The 24,805-nt window shown below is 42.2% G+C and overlaps 1 protein-coding gene across 2 annotated transcripts in view; it reads left to right on the top strand.

Moving 5' to 3' along the window:
* The window catches only part of LOC129853492 (transmembrane protein 132C-like), a 211,449-nt gene that overhangs the window by 170,410 nt on the left and 16,234 nt on the right, over window positions 1-24,805 (top strand). For both annotated transcript variants that reach the window (XM_055919598.1, XM_055919599.1), the window contains one exon: window positions 18,229-18,372. In XM_055919598.1, coding sequence (XP_055775573.1) covers window positions 18,229-18,372 — 144 coding nt within the window. The remainder of the gene's footprint in view (window positions 1-18,228; window positions 18,373-24,805) is intronic.

Raw genomic sequence — 24,805 nt, 5'->3', positions numbered from 1 at the left:
CCTGTACTCTGGAGCTGGATGGATTTGGAGGTGGAGGGTCCGTCATGGTCTGGGGCGGTGTGTCACAGCATCATCGGACCGAGCTTGTTTTCATTACAGGCAATCTCAGGGCTGTGCGTTACAGGGAAGACATCCTCCTCCCTGATGTGGTACCCTTCCTGCAGGCTCATCCTCACATGACCCTCCACCATGACAATGCCACCAGCCATACTGCTCGTTCTGTGCATGATTTCCTGCAAGACAGGAATGTCAGTGTTCAGCCATGGCCAGCGAAGAGCCCGGATCTCAATCCCGTTGAGCACGTCTGGGACCTGTTGGATTGGAGGGTGATGTACAGTGCATTCGGAAAGTATTCAGACCGCTTGACTTTTTCTACATTTTGTAACGTTACAGCCTTATTCTAAAATTGATTAAAACACTTTTTTTTTGTATTAATCTACAAACAATACCCCATAATGACAAAGCAAATACAGGTTTTTAGACATTTTTGCAAATTTATAAAAAACTATAAAACTGAAATATCCCCATATTCAGACCCTTTACTCAGTACTTTGTTGAAGCACCTTTGGCAGCGATAACAGCATTGAGTCTTCTTCGGTATGACGCTACAAGCTTGGCACACCTGTATTTGGGGAGTTTCTCCCTTATCTATTAGGTGTAATATTACAGTGTGCCATCCCAGCAGCAATATTTTTGACCAGTTACCACAAGAAAAGGGCAACCAGAGAAGCACAAACACCACTGTAAATGCAAACTATATTCATCTGTCTATTTATTTTCCCTTCGTACTTCAAATATTTGCACAATGTTACACAACTATACTGTACATAGCCAGTAATATAACATTTGAAATGTCTCTACTCTTTTGAAACTTTTGTGAGTGTAAGTTTTACTGTTCAATTTAGTTTATTATCTATTCCACTTGCTTTGGCAATGTAAACATGTTTCCATACCAATAAAGCCCTTTGAATTGAATTGAATTGAGAGAGAGAGAGAAAGAAAGAAAAAGAGAGAGGGTGCTGCTCTAATCTCTTTAATCTAGTTGAGTAGGGGAGACTTCAGAGAGAATGCTGAAGGCATCTGTTGATTTGCGCATTGCTTTGGTTTAGAAAAGGCTTTCATCTGTAATTAGGACTAATTAGGCTAATAGGCTAGATTGTCTTTTGCCATAACAGACAAGCTAATTTAGACCAGAAATAATCCCTTAAACAAAAATGGGGAATCCATAAATGACCATGCTGCAAAGGTTATTATGTAATAAAGCTAATGACTATGAATAATGGCAAGCATATTCAGGGTTGGATCACATTTATGGCTTATTGTCACAGTCGCTCCTTAATTAATTTATGGCATTACCTAAATTACTGTGCCTTTGCTCTAATTGATTATAACCCAAAAAATGAAATGTTATTACATTTCCAGAGTCAAGTGATAGCAGTCTACTGTAGGTGACACCTCTGAGAGAGAGAAGAATGTTTTGAGATATTAACACTCTTTCTTTCATCTTTGAAGCATCCTCCTGAACGTTATAGCAGGGACACCTACACGCTGCCAGCTCACAATGCTGTTCAATGGTTTGTCACCCATTTCAAACCATGAAGCAGGATTTCTGGAAGTGCCAAATGTCAAAGGGAATTCAGATATATGGTAAATAGAAATCAAAACTGGATGGTCTATAGAGACAGATGGAAGGGGTTGAGGGTAGCGGAAGGTAGGGACTAAAAACAAACAAAAGATAACTAATGTAAAATATACTGTGTCTGTAAAATGTATATAGTATGTATAAGCTGGAAGTAGAAGCCTATGTGTCGTTGTCCATTAGTTTAGGGGATGGGTGGGATGGATGGGATGGGGATGGGTGGAACACCTTAAAAATATTTTTTCTATGGCTCTCCTTTTCTCACTTGTGCTTTTTCAGAAGAGCTCTCCCTCACATTTTTTTCCTCCTCCCTTCTTCCTTCTCTCCCTTCCTCCCTTTCTCTGTTTACTTCAGACAAACATACAGTGCATTCGGAAAGTATTCATACCCCATTTTGTTACGTTACAGCCTTATTCTAAAATGTATTGAATCTGCAATCCCATAATGACAAAGCAAAAACAGGTTTTTAGACATTTTTGCAAATTTGTAAAAAAAATAATAAATAACTGAAATATGACAGTTACATAAGTATTCAGATCTTTTACTCAGTACTTTGTTGAAGCACCTTTGGCAGCAATTACAGCCTCGCGGCTTTTTGGGTATGACATTACAAACTTGGCACACCTGTATTTGGGGAGTTCCTCCCATTGTTCTCTGGAAGGTTCTCCTATCTCCACAGAGCAATTTTGGAGCTCTGTCAGAGTGACCATCGGGTTCTTGGTCACCTCCCTGACCAAGGCCCTTCTTCGGCTCAGTTGGCCGGTCAGCCAGCTCTAGGAAGAGTCTTGGTGGTTCCAAACTTCTTCAATTTGAGTATGATGGAGGCCACTGTGTTCTTGGAGACCTTCAATGCTGCAGAAATGTTTTGGTACCCTTCCCCAGATCTGTGCCTTGACACAATCCTGTCTCAGGGCTCTACTGACAATTTATTTGTCCTCATGGCTTGGTTTTTGCGCTGACATGCACTGTCAACCGTGGGACATGATTTGGAAAGGTGTGTGCCTTTCCAAATCATGTCCAATCAATTTAATTTACCACATGTGGACTCCAATCAAGTTGTGGAAACATCTCAAGAATGATCAGGATGCACCTGAGCTAAATTTCGAGTCTCATAGCAAAGGGTCTGAATAGTTGTAAATACATGTAAATAAAGTATTTCTGTTTTTTACTGTTAATACATTTGCTCAAATTTCTAAAAACCTTTTTTTGCTTTGTCATTATGGGGTATTGTATGTAGATTGATGAGGTAAAATATTACAGAATAAGGCTGTAACAAAATGTGGAAAAAGTCAATACTTTACGAATGTATTGTACATTGATATTAGCAGTGTAGATTAATTGCTTTCTCCCGTCATCTCCCCACTTACTCCCCATGGCTTCTCTTCTCTCCCCAATAGTGGGATGTAGCTGTTTGTTTTTTGGGTCACTTAAAGATGGATCTTAAACGAAGTAATTGGAGGCTAAGCTGATTCCTCAGCAGCACGGCAGGAGGCTGGTCTGTTATCTTTTACCATCCTGAAGTAATATGCTCCTGTCCAGCCCAGCCTCATCATCATTACCCATGCTGCACTGCCCCAGTGATGAAAAAAGACTGAAAGGACAGGGCATATATCATATCACCACTCGTATGTCGTCCTGTCCCAGCCTTCCTCGGCAGCAAACTGTGCTCACTCACACACAGCACATTCAAACAGCATGGAGGTGAGGAGAAATTAAAGGAGCAGTTTGCATTCATGTGCTCTCTGAATGGTATCGTTAAACAATAGATCATCACCCTGGCCTTCTCCGGCTACTTTGTCTCTCACATGATATAGTCATCAATCAACAATACTCAATTGAATGTTTCATTATTTATTTGTTATTTTCAACAACAACAAAAATTCCTTGCACCTTAGTACACATCTTCTCGGCCAGGCAAGTGAAATAGCAGGATGGGGATTTATCAAACCCATACCAGACACACAGGAACGAGAGCAGAACATGCATCCAGCACCCAGCCAGACATGTGCTCTGGTAACAGGATATGAGCACACAGACATCACAGTGAAGTTTATACACTGTTTTCAGATCAGGGTCTGGGTGCGGATATACGAATATACAACTGAAAACTCCAAGTATTAAGGTACAGTGCCTTCAGAAAGTATTCATACCCCGTGACCTATTCAATGTTTTGTTGTGTTACAGCCTGAATTCAAAATTGATTCAATATTCATTTTTCTCATCCTTCTACACACAATACCCATAATGACAAAGTGAAAACATGTTTTGAATGTTTTTTGTCCAAATGTATTGAAAATGAAATACAGAAATATCACATTTACATAAGTATTCATACCCCTTTGCTATGACACTCCAAATTGAACTCAGGTGCATCCAATGTCCTTTGATCATCCTTGAGATGTCACTACAACTTGGAGTCCACCTGTGGCCAATTCAATTGTTTGGACATGATTTAGAAAGAAACAATACCTGTCTATAATATCCCACAATCGACAATGCATGTCAGAGCAGAAACTATACCAGGATGTCCAAGGAACTGTCTATAGATCTCCGAGATATAATTGTGATGAGACATTTATCTGGGGAAGGGTTAAAAAACAATTTCTAGAGTGTTGAAAAACTATTCTGTGGTCTGATGAGACAAAAATTGAAATCTTTGGCCTGAATGCAAAGCACTACAGTATGTCTAGAGAAAACCAGGCACAACTCATCACCCTTCTAACACCACCCCTACCACGATGCATGATGGTGGCATGCTTTTCAGCGGCAGGGACTGGGAGACGGGTAAGGATAGAGAGAACAATGAATGAAGCCAAATACAGGCAAATCCTTGATGAGAACCTGCTTCAGAGTGCATATGACCTTAGACCGGGGTGACAATTTACGTTCCAACAGGACAATATCCCCAAGCATGCAGCCAAAGCAATGCTGGAATGGCTTCAGACAAGAATGTGAAAGTCCTTAAGAGGCCCAGCCAAAACCCAGACTTGAATCACATTGAAAATCTTTGGAAAGACTTGAAGATTGTTTCTTACTGCCGCTTGCCATCTAACTTAATACAGCTTGAGAGAATCTGCAAGGAAGAATGAGAGAAAACCCCCAAATCCGTATGTGCAAAGCTGATACAGACATACCCAAGCTGTAAACACTGCCAAAGGTGCTTCTACAAAGTATTGACTCAGGTGACTCAGGTGTGTGAATACTTATATGAATGAGATATTTCTGTATTTCATTTTTGATAAATGTATATGAAAAAAATGTATTTAAACAATTTTGAATTTAGGCTGTAACACAAGAAAATTGTGAATAAATCAAGGGGTATGAATAATTTTTGATGGCACTGTATAAGTCCTCTGGTCTCAATCAATGTCTGAAAAGCACACGGCACGATACTACACTACACTGCACTGAATTACACCACAGTACACTACACTACACTAAATTAGACTATGCTACACTACACAAAATTACACTATACTATACTACACAAAATTATACCACACTACTGTACACTACACTAAATTACACTATGCTACACTATACAAAAGTACACTAAATTACACTACACTTCTCTACACTAATCAATACTACACTAAACACATCTATACTAATCTACACTACACTAATCTACACTACACCAAATTACACTACATTACAGGGACCTGTATTTGCCCCCTAATTTCATGGCACTCAGCCACTGCTATAGCTGATTGCCTTGCCAGGGTAAAGCATTGCATTTCTTTGCGTAGAATGACTCATAGAGTCTACAATGGAGGCTGATATATGAATCCCGAATCCATTAGAAGCTGGTACAGTATAGCTGGGAGGTTGATGAAAGAGAGCACTAGCTTTGAGCCTACTGCGGTGTTCACATGTCATAATACATAGAATGATAATGAGTACAACATATAATGAATGGTCCTCTGATCCGGAACCACTCTCTCCTTGATCACAGAGGACTCGCTGTTTAAATACCTTTTTAAACTGCATTCTAAATGAGAGGGATCAGTTCTATCCATCCATGTTCCTTCACTACAAAGCCTTCTCTACAATAGGCTGGAATAGATAGGCAGAATGATTCTCACTTCTTGTTGATAGGGCTTCTAGCGGCAAGCCTAGTGTGGGCGGAACTAAGTTTGCAAGTTTGCCATTTTCAAAAGAGTAGAAGTGCTTATTTTAATGGTGTATTCTTTTGGTGTCAGACGTGAAATACAGAGTGTCTTGAAATGTCTACATAATTGAAAGGCAACATTTTTTGTTGTGATTGTGTCTTCTTTTAAAGTTGACTCCTTTATGGGTGTATACAGGAGTAGAAGCAAGCCCATGATTAGAATCTCCAAAGTTTTGCTCCTCAAACATCAGCCCAAAATGTAGACGCCCCACTGATGTTTTCTGAACAATAAAGTTTCCTGCCCTGTGTCAAACTGATAGATCATATTACGGTCGCCCTAAGGGACAAACCTGCTTTCGAAATAACAGCCTGCGAAGTTTGGTAATATGATGCAAAGTTATTTACAGGAAAACATTGGAAAGAGAGGATTGTCAAAATAAGAATTTCTTGACATATCTCAGTGGTAGTATTTTCACAAATGGTCTGTATTGGTCTTGTATCTGAATGCAAACGTGATCCTGTGAAGCTTGAGAGAGAAAAGACCGGGTGTTATTTGGGGTTGGTAATGGACTCAGCAGTGGAGTTGACCTTTGAGCCTGCGGAGGGGGGTTTCTGTCCAGAGGGCAGCTAAGCCAAGCTAAGCTGGCTGTATGGATCTTGATCGGAGCCGGGTGAGGAAATCAGTCAGAGAGATCAGGAGGTCATTCCCACCAGACCTGAGCCAGAGCATAGGAAGAGCTCTCTATCGATCGGCTGAAAGTGATAGATAGGAGGCTGAAATGGAGCAGGCTGATACAGACAGAGTTGCATCCCTGGCTGCATGTCTATAGCCCTGAAGCCCAGGCTCCACGGGTGAACAGCGGGAAGTAGAGCGTCAGCAGAGCATCAGCAGAGCATCAGAGGAGCATCGCTATACCACCACCAGCACATCCAGATGCATTAGCCCCACTGCTGCTGTCCTCATCCTTCCCCAAACCATGCGTGTGCTTTGGGGCAGGCGGGGAGCCCCTTGTGTCCCTGGTGCCTGACCTTGGTGTCTTCTCTCCTGGAGCGCTGCAACTCACTGTCATTTTTACTCATCAGGGATAAGGACTCCTCCCACCCACCTGAACCATTCATCTATACTGAACAAAAATATAAATGTAACATGTTAAACATGTTGGTCCCGTGTTTAATGAGGTGAAATAAAAGATCCCATAAATGTTCCATACGCACAAAAAGCGTATTTCATCTCTGTTAGTGAGCATTCTCATTTGCCAAGATAATCCATCCACCTCACAGGTGTGTCATATCAAGAAGCTGATTAAACAGCATGATCATTACACAGGTGCACCTTGTGCTGGGGACAATAAAAGGCCACTCTAAAATGTGCAGTTTTGTCACACAACACAATGCCACAGGTTTTAAGTGAGCAAGCAACTGGCATGCTGACGGCAAGAATGTCCACCAGAGCTTTTGCCAGAGAATTGAATGTTCATTTCTCTACCATAAGCTGCCTCCAATGTCGTTTTAGAGAATTTGGCAGTATGTCCAACCGGCCTCACAACCACGCCAGCCCAGGACCTCCACATCCGGCTTCTTCACCTGCTGGATCGTCTGAGACCAGCCACCCGGACAGCTGATGAAACTGAGGAGTATTTCTGTCTGTAATAAGCTCTTTTGTGGGGAAAAAGGGCTGAATTAATTCATTTCAATGGATGGATTTCCCTATATGAACTGTAACAGTAAAATCTTTGAAATAGTTGCATGTTGCGTTTATATTTTTGTTCAGTGTAGATGTACAATGTATCAGATATGGTATTCATGAACTCTGCAGGGGATTTGTCCTATAAAGTGAAAATATAGTGGTTCTACTTCCAGCCATGTTTTATTCACCAGCTTCCTAGCCCAGCATGAGAAGAAGCAATTCCTCACCACTGTGCTCCAGAGGGTGGTTCACTTCCTGTCTGTTCACTATAATAGCCAAACCTCAATACCCCCTGAAAATGACCTTTCAAAAGAAAGGTCATTTGTACTTAGACAGAGTTCTTATATGTTTACAGTGCCTTGCAAAAGTATTCACCCCCTTGGCGTTTTTCCTATTTTGTGGCATTGCAACCTCTAATTTAAATAGATTTTATTTGGATCATGTAATGGACATACACAAAATAGTCAAAATTTTCAACAACAAAAAAATTAATAATAAAAACGGAAAAGTGGTGCGTCCATATGTATTCACCTCCTTTGCTATGAAGACCCTAAATAAGATCTGGTGCAACCAATTACCTTCAGAAGTCACATAATTAGTTAAATAAAGTCCACCTGTATGTAATCTAAGTGTCACATGATCTGTCACATGATCTCAGTATATATACACATGTTCTGAAAGGCCCCAGAGTCTGCAACACCACTAAGCAAGTGGCACTATGAAGACTAAAGACCGCTCCAAACAGGCCAGGGAGAAAGTTGTGGAGAAGTACAGATCAGGGTTGGGTTATAAAAAAATATCTGAAACTTTGAACATCCCACAGAGCACCATTAAATCCATGATTCAAAAATGGAAAGACTATGGCACCACAACAAACCTGCCAAGAGAGGGCCGCCCACCAAAACTCACGGACCAGGCAAGGAGGGCATTAATCAGAGAGGCAACAAAGAGACCAAAGATAACCCTGAAGGAGCTGCAAAGCTCCACAGCGGACATTGGATTATCTGTCCATAGGACCACTTTAAGCCGTACACTCCACAGAGCTGGGCTTTACGGAAGAGTGGCCAGAAAAAATGAACAAACATGTTTGGTGGTCGCCAAAAGGCATGTGGGAGACTCCCCAAACATATGGAAGAAGGTACTCTGGTCAGATGACACTAAAATGGCTTTTTGGCCATCAAGGAAAAGGTTATGTCTGGTGCAAACCCAACACCTCTCATCACCCCGAGAAGACCATCCCCAGATGGTGGTGGCAGCATCATGCTGTGGGGATGTTTTTCATCGACAGGGACTGAGAAACTGGTCAGAATTGAAGGAATGATGGATGGCACGAAATACAGGGAGATTCTTGAGGGAAACCTGTTTCAGTCTTGCAGGTTCACCTTCCAGCAGGACAATGACCCTAAGCATACTGCTAAAGCAACACTCGGGTGGTTTAAGGGGAAACATTTTAAATGTCTTGGAATGGCCTAGTCAAAGCCCAGACCTCAATCCAATTGAGAATCTGTGTATCTGTGTTTTCCATTGAAGAAATCAACCAGAATTTGAAAGCGTTCTCAGACATTATAGACTTTCTTTAGACAGTGGAAAGAGCAAAAAAATCACCAGAGAGCTTACGAGAGACAAAACATTGTCACAAAAACAACAAAAACAAATGAATACATTTTTTAGAAGCCATGTTTGATGCTGTTGTTTTTACAGCTTCAACCTGCTTTTGTAGTTTTGTGGTTTGTCCACATTGTATTTTACACCACTCAACTCACATCGCAAGGTTCTTTGTTTTTGATTGAAAACTTGTCCATGTAAATTAAGGAATGGAGCACAATCCATAATGTGCTGTAATTAATATTTTAAGGAAGGATTTGTCCAATCAGCAGGGTGTCACTTTGGTTGCTGGAGGACAGGTTCACCCATAAATCATGAGTATTCATAAATAATGTAGAACTAGAGCAAATCAACGAGACTAAAGGGTCAATACTATCTATGAGCTGTCATATAGATTGCCATGCCCCCGCAACCCCCTCATACCATAACATGACAGACAGAGAAGAGGGCTCTCTGGTTTAAGTATATGTACAGAGCAGCAATTCAACCAAAGTCCTATCCCTAATAGGAGATGATATCTATGAATTTTGGAACCTTATAAATCAGTGAATACTACACTTTCCATAAAAAAAATGGTTGAAATTATAGTATTTATTTTTAGAGTGTGATATACGGTTGTGTCTGAATGTTATCTCTCCACTGTGGATATTCTCCTGGATTGTCTCTCTTCAAACCCACTCCTCCTTTCCTCACGGCATTGCAGTTAATTAATGAGTGAGTTTATTAAAAAAATGTATTTAACTAGGCAAGTCAGTTAAATTCTTATTTACAATGACGGCCTACCCCGCCCAAACCCTAACGACGCTGTGCCAATTGTGCGCCGCCCTATGGGCATCCCAATCCCGGCCGGTTGCGATACACCCTGGAATCGAACCAGGGTCTGTAGTGACACCTCTAGCACTGAGATGCAGTGCCTTGGACCGCTGCGCCCCTCAGGAACCCGATGGGCAAACAGTACTGCTGCACAGTAAGACAAATGGAGGAGGTCCAATGATTCTCATCTAGATCTTGGGTTGATTATTTTTGTGTGATGTGGATTATATTGCACAGCAGAAACGCCAACAGTTCAGAGGAGAATTGTTTGCTTCATTTAGAATCTGGCCTTTTATAGCAACCATATGTACCACTCATTAGGAATTTAACTGGCAATCAGCTCATACAATTTTCACTACTGAACAGACATGTTGTAAACCTGCCAGGAATGGGCAGAACAGGTGAGGAATAATGAGAAGTTGTTGGAAAGAAGGATGCACTGGTTAGAGGTATTTACACGAAGGCTGTCATTTTATAAATTACTCACTTTCTACCAAGCCATGGTTATGATGAGTACTGTACTGTTGAAGAGTTGTGTGTCAAGTGTGAAGCACTGACATGGCCGTATAGTGATACTTCTCCAACTGTAATCATATTGTGCATCACTAGCATACACTACATTATCTTATTCACAGGGGGAGCCAGGAGCCTCTTCTTAGGCCAAGTTATCCATATAAAATAGTTGCATACTACGGTACTTCCAGGGGGATTGTTCCAAACTTACACACTGTCATATTGATGTAGGTGAATCAGTTTTCCACCCTACACAAACATCTATACCATGTCATATTCATACTTATAAAGCATACTTCTGCATCATTTGCTTCAAGCTCTGCATTATGACAGTTAGAATTAGAACAGAGCAAGCAATTTGACAGACATAAAAATAATTATGTTCTTCCCCGAAAATATATTAACCGTTTTTGTTACTTGTTTTCCTTTTTAGAATATAGCCATTGTCAGCAGTGAGTTCTGTGTTTTCCAGGAAATGACCAACTCTCTCTATAATGCCCCTGAATTAAGTCAAGATGTAATACCACCAGCCAAATGAGGCCTCCCTTGTGATAGCTGTGTTTAATTTCCGACACCAATAGACCGTGGCCATGGGATTACCAGCATGCTCTCTCATTAGACCTCTGTTCCCAGGCTGGCACTCACTGAAAGATCTCCACTATCAAAGCAGCCATTGAATCCAGCAGCACTTCCCACCTTGTCTCCCCTGTACTGGCCTGTGTAAAAGTGGAAGAGAGACAAAGAGGGAGAGAGAGTTGGCTTGGTCTCAGGTGGAGAGAAAGAGAGAGAAACAGAAAGACCCTCATTAAAAGGCAGTGTTAATTTTACAAACATCCCCAACGTTGTCATGCAGTGAAATATCGTCATTTGTTCCCCTCTCCTCCACCATACTTACTTCCTCCCAATTTAAAGCCCATTGGACTGAGAGAGAGGAAGAGACGCTGGGAACTACACAGAGAGGAGAGTACAGTGGGTGAAAGGATGTGTCTCTCTTAGCCTGCTTAATAGCGTCCTGACACAGTTTGACACTCATTTTATGCCTGGATCATATTCATCATCATGTTAATCTGCTCTTGTTTCATTTTCTCTGGTCACAAATAATGTGAAAAGTAGAAAACACTTATTTCAGAGAAGTGGGTTATCTAGTCACTCAAATTTCTTGACTGTTGAAGGACTGTCACATTTGAAGTGCACATTGTCTCGATCAACCAACACATGCTCATGTTGAAAATATATAATGAGTGGCCCAATATTATAATACATTTTAGACAAGTTATCAATCAATGTAACATATTAGGGATTAGATAAGCTTGCATTGGTCAATGATATGCTCCTACTTATCCTCTCGGTAGACAACGTGAGCAAGGCACATTAAGCTGGGTTTCAAACTGCCACAGTGGTGGGTTGACATTAATAAGTATATACAGTACCAGTCAAAGGTTTGGACACATTTTTAAATCTTTATTTTAACAGGGAAAACAGACTGAGACCTGGATCTCTTTTACGGCTGTGCCCTGTGTAAACATGTTGACATGTACAGTTTTAGACATACAGACAAGAACATTTCAAAACATACACAATTCAACAGAAACAATCACAGACAACATCATATTGATCCTCCATAAACATTTTAAAATGGGCAAGGGACACCAGAGTGTCTAACTTAAGTTGGATCTGCAGTTTGTTCCATAAATAAGGTGCAAAGGAACTGAAGGCAGTCCTACCCAACTCTGTGGAGACCGCAGGAGTCTCTAATGTAATCCACATCTGTGATCTGGTTTTAAAATTAGTACATCTTGTGGAAATTAATGATGATATATATGGAGGTAGTTTTAAAAGAAGTGCTTTATAAATAAACAAGAGAGCATGTTGCTCTCGCCTCACAGATAGAGAGACCCAACCCACATGTTGATATAGGATACAGTGATGAGTTCTGTAACTATCACCCGTGATAAACCTGAGTGCACAATGGTAAATAGCATCCAGTGGTTTTAATGTGTTTGCCGATGCATGCATATAGATAATATCACCATAATCTAAAACAGACATAAAAGTAGCCTGCACAATTTTTTTCCTATTTACAGAGGACAGACAAGCCCTGTTTCTGTAAAGGAATCCTATCTTGAATTTGAGCTTTTTTCCCAATTCAGTAACATGTTTTTTAAAAGAAAGCCTATCATCTAACCATACCCCTAAGTATTTATATGCAGAGACCTTATTGATTTGAGTACCATCCAAGCTAGTGATTACAAACGTGTTTCTAACTGAGAGTTTAGACCACATCTACTCATTCAAGGGTTTTTCTTTAGTTTTACTATTTTCTACAGTGTAGAAAAATAGTGAGAACATCAAAACTATGAAATAACACATGTAATCATGTAGTAACCAAAAAAAGTGTTCAACAAATCAAAATATATTTTATAATTTAGATTCTTCAAAGTAGCTCCCCTTTGCCTTGATGAGAGCTTTGCACACTCTTGTCACGCTCTCAACCAGCTTCATGGGGTGGAATGGATGTCAATTAACAGGTGTGCCTTGTTAAAAGTACATTTGTGGAATTTCTTTCCTTAATGCATTTGAGACAATCAATTGTGTTGTGACAAGGTAGGGGTGGTATACAGAAGATAGTCCTATTTGGTCCATATTATGGCAAGAACAGCTCAAATTGTCACGCGGAATGACGCTGGAGAGACGAAGCAGCTACGGGGGGTAAAACATTTAATTATAATGGACAGAGACGAGACAGGAACAGCGTCAGAAACAAATTCAAAAGACAAAAACAATACAATGCAGCAGCGGGGAACAGAGCTGGGGAACTGACAAATATAGGGGAGGAAATAACGTGACAGTACCCCTCCCTCTTGTCCCACCTGGGTGAACCGGCCGGTACATGGGCGCTGGGCAAGCCGGTTGGGGCGTGAAAACCCGACGAACCGGCAGGAGCGTGAGAGCCTGGCGAGCCGGCCAAGGCATGAGAGCCTGACGATCCCGCAGCAGAAGGGGAGCCCGATGATCCAGTGGAATGTGACGTGGGATGGGAAGCTGCCGAGCCAGGAAAAAAACTCTCGAGCCAGTCAGGGCGTGAAAGCCCGACGGGGTGGCTTAGGCACCCCTGGTTCCATCGGCGGCGGGATCCACCCTGACGTCACCAACAAATCAAAAAACAAAAACTCCTGGACCAGCTGGGCGAACAGGAACTGAAAAATATAGGGAAGGAAATAATAGGTGATAAGTGAGTCCAATAACGCTGAAGCGAGTGATGAGGGAGGGCAGGTGTGAGGGATGATGGCAGGAGCGTGTGATGCAGGGTAATCTGGCGCCCTCAAGCGCCAGGGGAAGGGAAGAGCGAAAGCAGACGTGACACAAATAAGCAAAGAGATGCAACAGTCCATCATTACTTTAAGACAGTCAATACGGAAAGTTTCAAGAACTTTGAACGTTTCTTCAAGTGCAGTCACAAAACATCAAATCAAATTTTATTTGTCATATGCACCGAATACAACAGGTGTAGACCTTACAGTGAAATGCTTACTTACAAGCCCTTAACCAACAATGCAGTTAAGAAAAATACCTAAAAAAAGAAATAAAAGTAACAAACAATTAAAGAGCAGCAGTAAAATAACAATAGCGAGGCTATATACAGGGGTACCGGTACAGAGTCAATATGTGGGGGCACCCGTTAGTCAAGGTAATTGAGGTAATATGTACATATAGGTAGAGTTATTAAAATGACTATGCATAGATAATAACAGAGAGAAGCAGCAGTGTAAAAGGGGGGGGCAATGCAAGTAGTGTGGGTAGCCATTTGATTAGATGTTCAGGAGTCTCATGGCTTGAGGGTAGAAGCTGTTTAGAAGCCTCTTGGACTTAGACTTGACACTCCGTACCACTTGCCATGCGGTAGCAGAGAGAACAATCTATGACTAGGGGGGCTGGAGTCTTTCACAATTTTTAGGGGCTTCCTCTGACACCACCTGGCATAGAGGACCTGGATAGCAGGAAGCTTGGCCCCAGTGAAAAAACATTTAGCACCATGGTGAAACTGTCTTTCTTGAGGACCGCCACAGCAAAGGAAGACCCAGAGTTACCTCTGCTGCAGAGGATAAGTTCATTTGAGTTACCAGCCTCAAAAATTGCAGCCCAAATAAATGCTTCACAGAGTTAGACACATCTCAACATCAACTGATGTCTCAGAGGAGACCGTGAATCAGACCTTCATGGTAAAATTACTGCAAAGAAACCACTAATAAAGAACACCATTAAGAAGAAGAGATTTGCTTGGGCCAATAAACACGAGCAATGGACATTAGATAGGTGGAAATCTGTTCTTTGGTCTGATGAGTCCAAATTGGAGATTTTTGGTTACAACCGCCATGTCTTTATGAGACGCAAAGTAGGTGAACAGATTATCTCTGCACGTGTGCTTCCCAATGTGAAGCATGGAGAAGGAGGTGTGATGGTGTGAGGGTGCTTTGTTGGTGACACTGTCAGTGATTTAATTAGAATTCAAGGCACACTTAACCAGCATGGCTACCACAGCATTCTGCAGTGATACGCCAAATCATTTGGTTTGTGCTTAGTGGGACTATCATTTGTTTTTCAACAGGACAATGACCCAACACACCTCCAGGCTGTGTAAGGGCTATTTGACCAAGAAGGAGAGTGATTGAGTGCTGCATCAGATGACCTGGCCTCCACAATCACCTGACCTCAACCCAAATGAGATGGTTTGGGATGACTTGGACTGCAGAGTGAAGGAAAAGCAGAAAAGTTCTCAGCATATGTGGAAACTCCTTCAAGACTGTTGGATAAGCATTCCAGGTGAAGCTAGTTGAGAGTATGCCAAAAGTGTGCAAAGCTGTCATCAAGGCAAAGGGTGGCTACTTTGAAGAATCTAAAATATATTTTGATTTTTTAAACACTTTTTTGGTTACTACATGATTCCATGTGTTATTTAATCGTTTTGATGTCTTCACTATTATTCTACAATGTAGAAAATAGTAAAAAATGAATGCGTAGGTGTGTCCAAACTTTTGACTGGTACTGTATATCCACAACAGACGTGTGTTTACCTCCTCTCCTCTCTCTTCGCTTTCTCCTCTCTCTTTCTCTTCTCTCTCTCTCTCTTCTCTCTCTCTCTCTCTCTCTCTCTCTCTCTCTCCTCTCTCTCTCACTCTCTTCTCTCTCACTCTCTTGCTCTTGCCACACCAGTGCTTTATCAATAATACAAGCCTTCCAAATCCATGGCTCAAAAGTGTGCTAGACCTGCTCTAGTGGGAGCACTTGCCAAGTTTCCTTGGTTAGAATGTGGATGTTTTAGGGCAAACAGAGGCAGATGTGGTGAGCGAATCACTAGCCTGTAGGGTGGGACAGCACTTGGAGCTTGGCTGGCTGCTTCTCATGCTGGCTGTGTCACTCTGGCTGACACCATAAATCTCACTTATTTTCAGATCCAAGCCAGACGCAGGCAAGAATTATGGTCCAGACAACATCGCCAGGCAGCGACTGCACCGTGCTGAATGCTAACAGAGAGCCCCATGATAAACTGGGCAGCCACTTCTCCTACACGTTACAGGGCAAAGGCTGAAAAACACTCTCAATCTGTGTGGCTGAGACAGGGCTGATTGGCTATCAAATAGAGTCCAGAACTGGTAGCTATTTGCTCCTGGGTCGCAGAAAAACACGTATCAAGGCCGTGCAAGGTAATAGTGTGAGGTAGTCGCTCAAAATAAGTGGGTTGTAGGTATCTGGTTTCTCAGGTACAAGAGTGACAGAAATGTATCCCATACTTAAAGATTCTAACTTCCCCAGTCAGGTGGTAGCATTACTAGTTAATAGAGTAATCATTCCTATACTACAGGAATCTGGCTCATATTTCCCTATGACCTCTGTCCCATACAGACTCAGCTTTAAGTAACTCTCCTCTTGTGCACCAATGCTCTCCGTTTTGCATTAAATTGCGCTGGCTATGGGTGGCTGTCTGTGTGTGGCTGGCTGTGTGTGGCTGGCTGTGTGTGGCTGGCTGTGTGTGGCTGTCTGTGTGTGGCTGTCTGTGTGTGGCTGGCTGTGTGTGGCTGTCTGTGTGTGGCTGGCTGTGTGTGGCTGGCTGTGTGTGCCATTGAAGCATCTCTGTGACATTCCACTGTGGCTTATTACTGCCAGGACCTGCTCTCTCGCTTCTCCTGCTGGTTCCAACCTGCTGGGTCACTTCCAGCCTCTGTAATGCTCTGTGTTTCCCCGGGTCTCAACCATTTACCTCATTATCTATTATAAAAGACCCTCTGGAAATGGAGGAATCCCAGCAGTGACAGAATTAATTTACTGCAGCCCCTATTTTCGGGGATTTGAATCAAAGTCAGCAAAGTCAGAATCTATATGATTCTATATGCTATATAACAATGTTACAGTCTATAAAAAATATAATGAAAAGACATTTGAAGATAGTGCCACATTATTGTTTTTGTGAGTCCTTGGTATATTTTGTCTCAACCAATAATAATTTCACTCCAAAGCCTGAATGGACTGGTAATTGACGCTTACAAACATCCATGCTCCTTTTAACAGAACTTAATCCCCCTTTTCTCTCTTTTTTCAATGCACACAAACACAAGTGAAAGTCTTAAGGAGCAGTGTACAAATCCATGTGTTTTCCCCTCATGCAGAGAAAGGGCAATGTTGACAGGAAGTCAAACACACAGCAGATAGAGCCTGTCACAAGGTGTCAGTATTAGTGATATGAAAGGTTATAGACATCGTTTTAGAATTAGGTTAATATCCATACCTAAATTCTGCATAATGTCATATCGTCGTAGAAGCATCTGAGAGCCAAGTCTTCAATACAGACACAGCTTTAACTGAGCAAAGTAAAGAGGGATGCTCAATTTCTGCCCATTGTAAAGCCCATTCAAAGCCAAACCATTAAAATGATTGTGAACCTCTTTATAGAGGTTTCACAGTAGCAATTAAACAAGACGACCTTGCTTGGTATGACCTTTTTCACTCTATAGGATTCAATTGTCATGTGGGTTCCTCAATAGAGCAAAGAGCAGACAGTCCTCAATGACCTAAAGGCTGTGTACCTTGGCTCCAAGGCATTTCTAGTGGTGGTTCAGCTTATTTGGCCGTCTAATTGAAATGGATATGTAGTGAATGGCTATAACAGACAATGTAATGTTCATGTCTGGCTAAGACAGTAAAGCCTTTCCCAGGCCTGTCTTAATTGAACCAATTATCTCTCCTGACAGTGTGATGGCTGTGTAATGAAAGGTTAAGAGCTCTATTGGGAGTAATGAACCCCTGCCGATCCTCTTTCTCTACTAGGGTTCCCATTCACTAACAGTACTAAGGTCAGACACAGCTGCCCACTCACTAATAGTACTGAGCTTGTTTCTCTACCCAGAGCTGTGAACTCACTAACAGTAATGAGTCAAAAGCTGTCCATCCAAAAGCTGTGTTCGTTCTAGAGCTGTCCACCTAGTAGCAGTGCTGATTCTGGAGCTGTCTACTCCACAGCCGTCCACTCAGTAATGGTGCTGATTCTAGAGCTGTCCATTTGAGAGATTATCACTCCGTAATCGTGCTGATTCTAGAGCTGTCCACTCAGTAATGGTGCTTGTTGTGGAGCTGTCCACTCTAGAGCTGTCCACTCAGTAATGGTGCTGATTCTAGAGCTGTCCATTCAGTAATGGTGATGATTCTAGAGCTGTCCACTCAGTAGTGGTGATGATTCTAAAACTGTCCATGGTGCTGTTGTAGAGCTGTCCACTCAGTAACGGTTCTGATTGTGCAGCTGTTTTTCTCTTTAGTGTATTCTGATATTTCCCTGTATTTGACTGTGATGGTCCTCTGTCTCTCTCTCAGGACACAGAGATCCTGAATACGGCCGTGTTGACAGGGAAGACAGTGGCTGTCCCGGTGAAGGTGGTGACCATCGGAGCAGACGGCACGGTCACTGACGTCTCAGAGGCAGTGGACTGTCGCTCCACAGATGAAGATGTGGTCAAGGTCAGTCAGTGGAAACAAATCAGAAAGAAATTATTTGATTCATAGACAACAAAAAATCTTTATATTATCAAACTTATAATAAATGTTTTTCTAAGCCTCATTCTTGCACTAAAGTATTTCCATATGTTTCTCTTCTCACTAGCAGTGTAATTTTGAAACATTGTCGCTCAAATTACCATAAAATATCAAGTAATTTATGTGCATATTGAGTTTGTATATGGTTAGAAAAAATTGCTGTTCGAAAAAGTGCCAGCATGTTTGCATGAGCCTCATGCAATTTTTTTTTTTTTTTTACATGTTGGTATTATTTGAGTGTGCAGATGTCTTAATTGAATTCCAGTGACCAGTGTTTAGTGACCAGTGTTTAGTGACCAGTGTTTAGTGACCAGTGTTTAGTGAGTGACCAGTGTTTAGTGACCAGTGTTTAGTGAGTGACCAGTGTTTAGTGACCAGTGTTTAGTGACCAGTGTTTAGTGAGTGACCAGTGTTTAGTGAGTGACCAGTGTTTAGTGAGTGACCAGTGTTTAGTGAGTGACCAGTGTTTAGTGACCAGTGTTTAGTGAGTGACCAGTGTTTAGTGACCAGTGTTTAGTGAGTGACCAGTGTTTAGTGAGTGACCAGTGTTTAGTGACCAGTGTTTAGTGACCAGTGTTTAGTGACCAGTGTTTAGTGAGTGACCAGTGTTTAGTGAGTGACCAGTGTTTAGTGAGTGACCAGTGTTTAGTGAGTGACCAGTGTTTAGTGACCAGTGTTTAGTGAGTGACCAGTGTTTAGTGACCAGTGTTTAGTGAGTGACCAGTGTTTAGTGAGTGACCAGTGTTTAGTGAGTGACCAGTGTTTAGTGACCAGTGTTTAGTGAGTGACCAGTGTTTAGTGACCAGTGTTTAGTGAGTGACCAGTGTTTAGTGAGTGACCAGTGTTTAGTGACCAGTGTTTAGTGAGTGACCAGTGTTTAGTGACCAGTGTTTAGTGACCAGTGTTTAGTGACCAGTGTTTAGTGTCCAGTGTTTAGTGACCAGTGTTTAGTGAGTGACCAGTGTTTAGTGACCAGTGTTTAGTGACCAGTGTTTAGTGACCAGTGTTTAGTGAGTGACCAGTGTTTAGTGACCAGTGTTTAGTGAGTGACCAGTGTTTAGTGACCAGTGTTTAGTGAGTGACCAGTGTTTAGTGAGTGACCAGTGTTTAGTGAGTGACCAGTGTTTAGTGACCAGTGTTTAGTGAGTGACCAGTATTTAGTGAGTGAGATGGAGTTTCCAGTGAGATGGGTTTCAGCTAGCTCATGGAAGGTGGAGCATAATGAGGAATGGTCAAGTGCAGTTGCATGGCCATTTATGGTATTGACTGTAGTCTGAGCCTGACTCATTGCCAGTGGCAAGAAGTGATACAACTAAAGTACGTTTAGAAAAATGTATTTGTATTTAATTTTTCATTCCTCCAAATTCTTTTCAGTCTTCAGACTTTGGATATTGACTTCATTCCACACATAACACTGCTTTGAAGCACTGTGTTTTTCTTGTGTTCACATAGTTTAATTATAATCTCAACTGCTATACACAGGCTGTAAAGTGCCTTAGGATTCTATTCAGGTTAGCCACTGACATGTGACAAATAGGCACGCATTATTTTCATTTGCACAACAGTAAAGAGAGAACAATAGGGGTGCATATGTGCCTGATTATGCAACAACTAAGACACTGGGAATTATTTATTTGAACTAAATAGGATTGAATGAGAGCAAATATGTAATGATTGACAATATACTGTACATGGCATTTTGGCCTTGCAAAGAATTGTACGTTCAAGCTTATGTTAAATCAATAAACAAATCCGGAACAGACAAGAAGATTCTCTATTTTTAGAGTGTCTATTTTCAGATTTAAGCCCCAAGATAGGATACACAAACACAGAAAAAGAAAGCATTTAATAGGAAAACATCAATGACAGGTCGCTTGAGTTTTCTTTTCTTTTCCGTGACTCTCTCAAACCGAGGGCACACTGCACAGAACACAACTGTAACGGTACTCTAGCTCTTCCTCCTCCTCGGACGAGGAGAGGAGAGAGGGATCGGAAGACCAATGTGCAGCGAGGTATGAAGACATGATTTATTAGACAAGATGAAAAAACACGAAACGACAACACTTGAATAATTAACAAAATAACAAAACGGAGTAGACAGACCTGGACGAACGAACTTACATGAAACACGAAGAACGCATGAACATGGAAACTCCCGGGTGGAGCAGTGGTCTAGAGCACTGCATCGCAGTACTAGCTGCGCCACCAGAGTCTCTGGGTTCACGCCCAGGCTCTGCCGCAGCCGGCCGCGACCGGGGGGTCCATGGGGCGACGCACAATTGGCTTAGCGTCGTCCGGGTCCGGGTTAGGGAGGGTTTGGCCGGTAGGGATATGTGGATATTGTAAAGTGTAAAGTGAATATTGTAAAGTGGTTGTTCCACTGGATATCATCATAAGGTGAATGCACCAATTTGTAAGTCGCTCTGGATAAGAGCGTCTGCTAAATGACTTAACTGTAATGTAAAAATGAAACTGACTACATAAAAGAACAACATACAAACAAACCGAAAACAGTCCCGTGTGGCGCAAAGACTTACACAGACACAGGAGACAACCACCCACAACAAACAATGTGAAACAACCTACCTTAATATGACTCTCAATTAGAGGAAACGCCAAACACCTGCCTCTAATTGAGAGCCATACCAGGCAACCCTTAAACAAACATAGAAACAGAAAACATAGACTGCCCACCCAAACTCACGTCCTGACCAACTAACACATACAAAAACTAACAGAAACAGGTCAGGAACGTGACAACAACACCAAACCCAGAACAGTACAGAGGGATGCAGGCAGAGCCTCCACATCAATGGCTCACTTCTGTTCTCTGAGAAATCCTCCTCCTGACTCACAATGACTGGTTCATTATCAATGGAATGGCTAACTCTCCAAAACACCAACTGGAGTAGAGAGACAGAGCCTTCAATCTGTCCACAGTCTGTTTCCCATCCTAACTGGCTGAGCTATCAACAGACAGGTCCATTATGTGCCAAAGGCTCTGCCAGTTGATGTCTGTTTCCCTCTCTTTGAACATGTCATGAAGATGAAGATGAATTCAGCCAGGGAGACAAAAACCTGGGCCATCCTAATTACAGGCACATTTATTATTAAGACATCCAATAGAGCTTCCTATAAGCCCAGTATGGTAGTGTTAACTGACCATTGTAAAGAAAGAGGTAGCTACTCTGTTTACTCTGATGAGCTACAGTGAGGATGGCATTTTGGCCTTGTTTTTACACTCAACATCTAAAAGATGATTTTCTTCAAGTGTGTTTTAAAGGAAACACATTAGCATTGTGTTGTCAGCTATAGTTAGAAAACCGAAGTCCCTCCACACCAGGGGGATTTTCTGAGAAAAGGAACAGCCGCATATAAAGAGGTTGCTGATACAGGATGTCTGTGCTTTGAGTAGAAATACATGTTTAATGTATAAACCGGTTGGGTGAAGAAGAGCTAGATTGTATCAGTTCATTTCTAGTCATGAGTGTAAACATAACTACTTCATGTCATTTTGGCCTGGGGATTTAAAGGCAGTGTTAAATAAACACAGAGTGACACATCACCTGAATAATGAATCACTGTGCTCATTTGCTGCTGCTTTATTCACTCCGTAGCTTTAGAATTACACTGCATCCTTTTAAAAGGATACCTCATCTGACATGCTTCTCCCTTAATCCCCGCTAGAGAATAATGCTACTTAAAAACAAATCTGTGTTGACATGTACAGGCAAAAATTAGGCTCTGCCATATTATAATTTTTTTGCATATTTGTATACATACTTTTTTGGGATGCATGGCTTTGACAGGCTTGCAAAAGGACTGATGAGACCCAATGGAGGCAAACGTGCCAGGCAGTAAAGAGAGTAGCGTATGTGAGCGGCCCACACTCTCCCCTGGTTCCAGATCAGTTTGGTGTCCCACTCTGTGCAGTGTTTGTGGGTACACTGAGGTTATTAGTCTGACAGTAGTTGAGTTACCCTCTCCGGGAGGTGTTAGGCATTCTGCTCTGCAGAACGCGTGATGTTTGGGTTCTGTGTGTCCCCTGGCATCTCTCAGCCAGCCTCTGGCATCACTCATTGAAGATACTGGTGAGAGAGAATGATTGCTCACATTCAATCACTGTAGCTCCTCTGCTAGACCTAGCGTCTACACAAACCGCCCATGTAGGTTTGGATATTTTTAATGTTGAAGAAACTGACGCAGGGAGCATGAAATCTTGCACCTCACCATGCACAGGCTAGTATAGGGTACATATTCTCACTTTGAATTACATGGTGAGAGCTAAAGAGAGTAGGAGAGAGCAAAGGAGACAGAATTGTCATCACAAATACCATCCCCTTTATCAGGCTGCAGTGATTGGTCTGACTCCATTGCTGTGACTACCCTTTGTTCATCCTTTGGCTTTACTCTGACAATCATGTATGTGGTATTTATGTGGTATTCTTTTCTATCGCCTCCTGCTTGAGATTACTCAGATTAACCCAATGTTGTACTAGTTAACCCCGTTTAATCCATATCTCTGTCATCCATAAAGCTACAAACTATAGGTTGAGTCAGTGCAGAAGTACTATGACAGATGAGATCTGGGGTATCAATCCTCCTCTCCCAGCTCCACTGAGCGCTGCTGTCACCACTAGAACCACTGCACTCAGGATAAATGATAGCTGTATAGACCAGTTCTAAGGAAAGCAACATCATCACTCATTCTTGTTTTCTCCACCTCTGATCTGTGTAGCGTGAAAAATACAAAATGTTTGGGACATTCTACATGTAACACAATAGCCTTGGTGTGAAAGTGAAACCAATAAAACTCTCAATCCCAGACCTGAAACATTATGCCTAATAACAGTCCTGGACTGTAAGTGAAAGCATTGTTCATGAAGAGCATGAGTTCATTTAGATTGCCATTTCAGATGCGTCACTCAATTCAATTTTATCACTTGTCTTTGAAGGGAGGGATCTGATTCACGTGGATTCCTGGTTTGTTTATTGCCATGTAGATGGGCTCCTCCAACCAGGGAGGGGAGACGGGAGGATTCACAGGTGCCCCTAGGTGCTGTGCTGATATGAGTGGCACGGCTGATGTGGACCGTGGGCTGCTTAATTGATTCTGTCAAGCCAACTCCTATATCCAACACCTAGGCCTGCCCACCGTCATGCTTCTCCAATCCCATCCCTCATATCTACCACTGATTGTATCTGTCTGGCGAGTCGTTCATTTCCTGGGCTAGATCCCAAGACAGCCTTAATGTCCTCCGTAAGTATTCTCCCGTTAGCTGCCTAATGTGTCTGATTAATGTGCCTCTGGATCCTCCTGGACGTTTATGATATCTTGAGGGATGAGTGTGACAGAGACTGTATAACTCACGGTGAAGTGGTCGCTTCCCTCCAGTCTTCTACAATACCAGCCTTCCCGTGTCAGCCTACTGAGGAGGAGGATGGTGAGTGTGTACGTTAAAGTATTGATTGTGAGTTATTAAGATGGCCGATAATGTGCCACTGGGGGCCAGTGTTAGTCCGTGTAATGTGTTAGGATGGCTGGACTTCATCTACCATGTCCTCCATAATTGTTTCTGCTCAGATTATTGTGAATTAGAGCAGCTGCAGCAGGCAGTTACCTTGGCTGTCAGGTGCCATAGTGTTGTATGTGAATCAATCCCAGCACTCAGACAAGCTGTTAGAACATGTTGCTGTCATCCACACTCACCCCTGACAGATGTAGCTTTAATATAATATCGCAGACAGTGATTATCTTTGCGGCCAAAGCACTGCTGTGAATCATAAAGCGTTACATTGTGTGTGTGTGTGTGTGTGTGTGTGTGTGTGTGTGTGTGTGTGTGTGTGTGTGTGTGTGTGTGTGTGTGTGTGTGTGTGTGTGTGTGTGTGTGCGGGTGGGTGGGTGAGTGAGTGAGTGAGTGTGTGCGGGTGGGTGGGTGGGTGGGTGAGTGAGTGAGGGGGTACATCAAATGGCACTTGAAGAAATGTTGCTTAGTGTCATTTTGTTTATCAGTGATGTTACAACCGTGATGGGCTGTGCAGACCTGTTGTAAAGTTTCAACTCTAGGGAAATGGCTTTGACATTGTCTGTCGAAGGCACTTTACTCCCGAGAGAGAGAGAGAGAGCAGGAGGGAGGGTGAAGAGAACAATAGAGCCTGATAAGAAGTGAGGACGCCTTTGACATCTTTATCAGTCCAAACAGACTCACACATCAAGCTCTGACAGAGCAGAATCTGCTCAGTCTGTTGTGAAGAAGCAGAGTTTAAAAAACTTTATTAGTAACCAGTAGCAATACAGCAATGCTGCCAGTCTATGCAATAAAACAATTGCATTATCATCATCCTCTTCATTATTTGT

This window comes from Salvelinus fontinalis, chromosome 4 (assembly GCF_029448725.1).
Source record: "Salvelinus fontinalis isolate EN_2023a chromosome 4, ASM2944872v1, whole genome shotgun sequence".
NCBI lineage: Eukaryota > Metazoa > Chordata > Actinopteri > Salmoniformes > Salmonidae > Salvelinus > Salvelinus fontinalis.
This window is presented reverse-complemented; position numbering and strand designations above follow the sequence as displayed.